The sequence below is a fragment of the Chrysemys picta genome, chromosome 10, assembly GCF_011386835.1.
Source record: "Chrysemys picta bellii isolate R12L10 chromosome 10, ASM1138683v2, whole genome shotgun sequence".
NCBI classification, from domain to species: domain Eukaryota; kingdom Metazoa; phylum Chordata; order Testudines; family Emydidae; genus Chrysemys; species Chrysemys picta.
Window position 1 is genome coordinate 29397425 of NC_088800.1, and position 6743 is coordinate 29404167.

The 6743-nt window shown below is 52.2% G+C and overlaps 1 protein-coding gene across 1 annotated transcript; it reads right to left on the minus strand.

Annotated features, from left to right (window-relative positions):
- Positions 1-2912: 2912 nt before the first annotated feature.
- Positions 2913-5865, minus strand: LOC135973939 (putative uncharacterized protein DDB_G0268364). The gene is made up of 2 exons (XM_065559509.1): positions 5690-5865; positions 2913-4769 (listed from the first exon to the last, which is right to left on the minus strand). The coding sequence occupies exons 1-2, from the start codon at positions 5775-5777 to the stop codon at positions 4237-4239; spliced, it is 621 nt and encodes a 206-aa protein (XP_065415581.1). The 5' UTR covers positions 5778-5865; the 3' UTR covers positions 2913-4236.
- Positions 5866-6743: the final 878 nt, after the last annotated feature.

Below are 6743 nucleotides of genomic sequence, written 5' to 3' on the forward strand. Positions count from 1 at the left end.
TGTCTGCCAAGGTGCCCATGATTGACAGCCACTGCAGTACGACGACGACGGATACCAGTCATAATATACCATCTTCTACCAAAAGGCAAGGGGCTGGTGCAATGCAGCCCTACGGCTGCCAGCCCCACGGCTATTAGTCATGCTACACCATCTACCACCAAAAGGCAGTTAGCAGCTGCTGCTGTGTAGCAATGCAGTCCCACGTCTGCCGGCACCCAGATGACATATGGTGACGGTGAGCTGAGCGGGCTCCATGCTTGCCGTGGTATGTTGTCTGCACAGGTAACCCAGGTAAAAAGGCGCGAATCTATTGTCTGCCGTTGCTCTGACGGAGGGGGAGGGGCCTGACGACATGTACCCAGAACCTCCCGCGACACTGTTTTGCTTCTATAAATTCGGCTTCTATAAATTCGACCTAATTTCGTAGTGTAGACATACCCTGAGACTTGCACTGTTTCAGTATTGTAACTTCTGTTCACTGTTTGCCATTCACTACACTTGTCTACTTCTGTTCACTGTTTGCCATATTGTAAATTCAAACTCCATTTTACAAACGCTTACTCCATTTTGTAAGTTTGCTGCAACCTTAATTTTTGCAAAACCCTGCTGTAATCTTATTAGTTTAGTGTAGATGTGTGAATGAGGTATGGATGGATGATGGAATCAACCTCCAGCACCAGCCTGTCCTGATGAAACAGAATTCAAACAACAATGGCTGAAGATGCAGACAACAGCCCTAACAAAGTAAGAAGAGTCCACCCTAAAAAGAAAAGAACAAAGGTACAATAGAAAGAAGATCAAAGCCAGGTCCAGGGCTGAAAGTCACATCTGCAATTAACGGGTGATCAGTCACCAAACCTAGAGGCAGCGTGACACAGCAAGACCTATAGACTCTGGATTCAAACTAAAGCCTACAAAAAGGATGGGTAAGATGGAAGACTTTGGAGGGTAACATTCTGCTGCCAACATGGAAGGGCATCAGTGCATGCCCAACAGAGACCCAGCCTTTCCTTGTGCCTGGCTTTCCTGGCCAGTTAGCTGCCACAAGCGATGAACCCAAGCTACGAACCCAAGCCACAAGCTCAAGCTACATTCAGGCCTGGTAACTATCTAGCAGCTGCAGAACATTTGGTGTGTGTGTGTATACATAGGTATTAGATATTAGTTATTGGTCATAAATCAAATTGTGTTATCATAATAAATGTGGCATCTTTGTCTTGTCCCCATGAAACGATCCTGTGTAGTTTTGTCTGCATAACAATAGCCCTGCCACTCCACTCAGCGCCTCGTCTGATATGCTATGCTACACCGATCCTCCCTAATAGGGGTGGCAACTTTCTAATTGCCCTTGTCCTGCCTGTTCCCCAAGCCCCACCCCCGCTCCTTCCATCCCGCATCCCTCTGTTGCTCACTCTCCCCCACCCTCACTCACTTGCTCATTTTCAGGGGACTGAGGCAGGGGTATGGAAGGGGGTCAGGGGGCTCTGGTGCGGGGGTGTGGGCTCCTGGATGGAGCCACAAATGAGGGGTTCAGGGTGCGGGAGGGAGCTCTGGGCTGGGGCAGAGGGTTGGGGTGCTGGGGGGTGATGACTCTGGCTGGGGGTGCGGGCTCTGGGGTGGGGCCAGGGATGAGGGGTTTGGGATGAAGGAGGGGGCTCTGGACTGGGGGGGTTGGAGTACAGGAGGGGATTCCCAGCTGCGGCAGGAGTTTGGGGCACAGGCTCTGGACAGTGTTCACCTCGGGCGGCTCCCTGGAAGTAGCAACACATCCTGAGGCATGGCCAGGGGACTCTGCACTGTGTATGCTGCCTACAACCGCTGGCACCACCCCTGCAGTGGTTCCCGGCTAGTGGGAGCTGCGGAGCAGGAGCTCAGAGTGGGAGCAGTACACAGAGCCCCTTTGGCTATTCAACCATCTAGGAGCAGAAGGACGTTTCACCGCTTCCAGGGAGCCACGTGGAGCCAGGTAGGGAGCCTGCCTTAGCCCTACTGCACCGCCAACCAGACTTTTAATGGCCCAGTTAGCGGTGCTGACTGGAGCAGCCAGCATTCGTTTTTGACTGGGTGTTCCAGTTGAACACAGGACACCTGGCAACCCTAGATAGCTCGGGCCCTACCAAATTCACTGTCCATTTTGGTCAATTTCAATATCATAGGATTATAAAAATCATAAATTTTATGATTTCAACTATTTAATTCTGAAATTTAAAGGTGCTGTAATTATAGGGATCCTGACCCAAACAGGAGTTGCGGGGAGGGGGGTGTCGCAAGGTTACTGTAGGGGGGGTTGGTGGTACTGCTACCCTTACTTCTGTGGTGCTGCTGGCAGCGGCGCTGCCTTCAGAGCTGGGCCACTGGAGAGCAACAGCTGCTGGTAAGGAGCCCAGCTCTGAAGGCAGAGCCGCCACCAGCAGCAGCGGAGAAGTAGAGATGGCATGGTATGGTATTGCCACCCTTACTTTGCTGCTGCCTGCAGAGCTGGGCCCTTAGTCAGCATCTGCCACTCTCCAGCCACCCAGCTCTGAAGGCAGAAAAGCAGATGTAAGGGTGGCATGGTATGGTATTGCCGCCCTTACTTCTGCGCTCCTGCTGGTGGGGCGCTGCCTTCAAAGCTGGGCACCTGGACAACAGCCACTGCTCTCCAGCCAGATCTGAAGGCTGCGCAGAAGTAAGGGTGGAAATACCGCGACCTCCCCCTAAAATAATCTTGACACCCCCCTGCAACTCCCTTTTGGGTGAGGATCCCCAATTGAGAAACGCTGGTCTCCCCCGTGAAACCTGTATAGTATAAAGAAAAAGCACACAAAAGACCAGATTTCACATCGGGAGACCAGATTTCATGGTGACGCGTTTTTCATGGCCATGAATTTGGTAGGGCCCTATGCGTAGATCAATAAAAGTTCACACACAACTTTTACAATTTTTTCCTTCTTTATTTAGCTTTATAGGATCCCGATTCAACAACTTCCCAGGTTGACCCCTGTGTTCATACAAAGCCCTGCAACCTCCTCTGTGAATTGCACCATCTGACAGTGCTGTGCTTAGCTGTGCAGGGATTAGCACCATAAAGCAGTCTTCAACCCCCTCTTACAATGCCCTAACAGTGCAGCATGTCTCCCTTCATCCAGGACCAAGGGAGTGGCACGTATACCAGGCCATAGGTGCCAACTTTTCCCGGCAACGGTGGGTGCTCGGCCCCGCCCCGACTCCACCCCGATTCCAACCCCTTTCCCAAAGTCCCCACCCGAACTCCGCCCCCTCCCTGCCCCTATTGGACCCCTTCCCCAAATCGCCGCCCCTTCCCGGAGTGCGCCCATTCTCCCTCCTCCCCCCTCCGTCCCAGCGCTTGCTGCCACGAAACAGCTGTTTCGCAGCATCAAGCACTGGGAGCAAGGGGGGCCGAGGGGGTGGAGGTGGCACCCTCAGGGGAGGAGGTGGAGTGGAGGTGAGCTAGGGCGGGGGAGTCAGGGCAGGGAGCTGCCAGTGGGTGCAGAGCACCCACCAATTTTTCCCCATGGGTGCTCCAGCCACAGAGCACGCACAGAGTCGGCACCTATGTACCAGGCTCCTGCTCCCTTCCTCCTTCTGCAGTAACTGAGCCTCTCCCATCCCTAACAGACTGCTTCTCTTTCACCCATAGGGAAACCAAGGCACGGAAAAGGGACATAACCAGGGGTTAAAATAAAGGAGGCACAGGGAGCAGAGCTTCTCCTCATCCTCCAGGCTTGGGGAATCCTCCCTCCTGCACCTCTCCTCAAGTGGTGGGGAGAGCAGAGTGGACCTACCCTAGCTTAATCTACTTCAGCCTCCAGACATGACAAGATTTCCCAGTCAGTCACCAATGTGACCCCTGTGCTCTCAACTAATTTATGTCAACTCTTGCCTACCATTATCTTACAGTATCAGAGGGGTAGCCGTGTTAGTCTGAATCTGTAAAAAGCAACAGAGGGTCCTGTGGCACCTTTGAGACGAACAGAAGTATTGGGAGCATAAGCTTTCGTGGGTAAGAACCTCACTTCTTCAGATGCAAGTAATGGAAATCTCCAGAGGCAGGTATAATTCATCACACAACTAGCGGGATAATTGTCAAGATAGCCCGAGAGGGGTGGGGGAGGAGGGAAGGAAAAGGACACACTGCAGTTTAAAACTTTAACTGTTATTGAAGGCCAGCCTTCCGATGCTCGGGAAATCATCTGGGGTGGAGTGACTGGGTAGCCGGAGGCCTCCCCACCTTCTTCAGCGTCTGGGTGAGGAGGCGATGGGACTTGGGGAGGAGGGCTGTTGGTTACACAGGGGCTGTAGCGGCGGTCTCTGCTCCTGCTGCCTTTCCTGCAGCTCAACCATACGCTGGAGCATATCAGTTTGATGCTCCAGCAGCCGGAGCATATCAGTTTGATGCTCCAGCAGCCGGAGCATATCAGTTTGATGCTCCAGCAGCCGGAGCATATCAGTTTGATGCTCCAGCAGCCGGAGCATATCAGTTTGATGCTCCAGCAGCCGGAGCATCGACTCTTGCCTTCTGTCTGCAAGCTGACGCCACCTATCATCTTCAGCCCGCCACTTGCTCGGTTCATCCCGTGATTCAGCCCGCCACCTCTCCTCTCGTTCATATTGTGCTTTTCTGTAGTCTGACATTGACTGCCTCCATGCATTCTGCTGTGCTCTTTCAGCGTGGGAGGACATCTGGAGCTCCGTGAACGTATCATCCTGAGTCCGCCGTTTTCTCCTTCTAATCTTTGCTAGCCTCTGCGAAGGAGAAACATTTGCAGCTGGTGGAGGAGAAGGGAGAGGTGGTTAAAAAAAAGACACATTTTAGAGAACAATGGGTACACTCTTTCACGTTAAATTTTGCTGTTCACATTACACAGCACATGTGCTTTCATTACAAGGTCGCATTTTTCCTCTTATATTGAGGGCCTGCCGGTTCGGTGTGAGAGATCACTCACGCGGTGCCAGGCAACAGAATTCGGCTTGCAGGCAGCCATGGTAAGCCACAGTCTTTTGGCTTTTTAACCCTCATAACATGTGGGAATGGTTTCAAACAGTAGTGCCCTCATTTCCCATACCAAGGACCCGTTGGGTTGGCCATTTAAAATGGGTTTGCAATGTGAAAGGAGGGGCTGGGGTTTCCGGGTTAACATGCAGCACAAACCCAACTACCCCCACCTTCCCCCCCCCCCCCCAGAATTCTCTGGGATGATCCCTTCACTCCTCCCCCCCACCGCGTGGCTAACAGCGGGGAACATTTCTGTTCAGCCGAGCAGGAACGGGCACCTCTGAATGTCCCCTTAATAAAATCACCCCATTTCAACCAGGTGACCGTGAATGATATCACTCTTCTGAGGATAACAAAGAGAGATAAGGAATGGATGTTGTCTGCATGCCAGCAAACACCAGGACCATACGCTGCCATGCTTTGTTATGCAATGATTCCAGACTACGTGCTACTGGCCTGGCGTGGTAAAGTGTCCTACCATGGCGGACGGGATAAGGCAACCCTCCCCAGAAACCTTTTGCAAAGGCTTTGGGAGTACATGAAGGACAGCTTTCTGGAGATGTCCCTGGAGGATTTCCGCTCCATCCCCATCCACGTTTCCAGTAGCTGTACTGGCCGCGATTGCCAGGGCAAATTAATCATTAAACACGCTTGCTTTTAAACCATGTGTAATATTTACAAAGGTACACTCACCAGAGGTCCTTTGTGTGCCCTCAGGGTCTGGGAGCACGCCTTGGGTGAGGTCGGAGGTTACTGGTTCCAGGTCCAGGGTGATAAACATATCCTGGCTGTTGGGGAAACCGGTTTCTCCGCTTCCTTGCTGTGAGCTATCATCATCATCTTCCGCGTACCCCGAACCCGCTTCCCTGTTTCTCCATTGACTGAGTCAAAGCACACGGTTGGGGTAGTGGTGGCTGCACCCCCAGAATGGCATGCAGCTCCGCGTAGAAGCGGCATGTTTGCGGCTCTGCCCCAGACCTTCCGTTTGCCTCTCTGGCTTTGTGGTAGGTTTGCCTTAGCTTCGTAATTTTCACGCGGCACTGCTGTGTGTCCGTTATGGCCTCTATCCTTCATGGCCTTTGAGACCTTTTCTAATATTTTGCCATTTCGGTTACTGCTACGGAGTTCAGCTAGCACTGATTCGTCTCCCCATATGGCGAGCAGATCCCGTACCTCCCGTTCTGTCCATGCTGGAGCTCTTTTACGATCCTGGGACACCATCATGGTTACCTGTGCTGATGAACTCTGTGTGGTCCCCTGTGCTCTCCACGCTGGGCAAACAGGAAATTAAATTCAAAAGTTCGCGGGGCTTTTCCTGTCTACCTGGTCAGTGCATCTGAGTTGAGAGTGCTGTCCAGAGCGGTCACAATGAAGCACTGTGGGATAGCTCCCGGAGGCCAATAACGTCGAATTCCGTCCACACTACCCCAAATCCGACCCGCCAAGGCCGATTTTAGCGCTAATCCCCTCGTCAGAGGTGGAGTAAAGAAACCGGTTTAAAGGGCCCTTTAAGTCAAAAGAAAGGGCTTCGTCGTGTGGACGTGTCCAGGCTTAATTCGATTTAACCCTGCTAAAGTCGACCTAAACTCGTAGTGTAGACCAGGCCTAAGGCACTGACTCTTTCTATACAGATGAAATTATGTCCTTCAAGGGCCAGTCTAGTATAAGCAATTTTGCATGTTCAAGGACTCCCAGGACTGGGCCCAAAGAGTAGACTCAAAGGTGCACAAATGTCAGACAGAAGGTT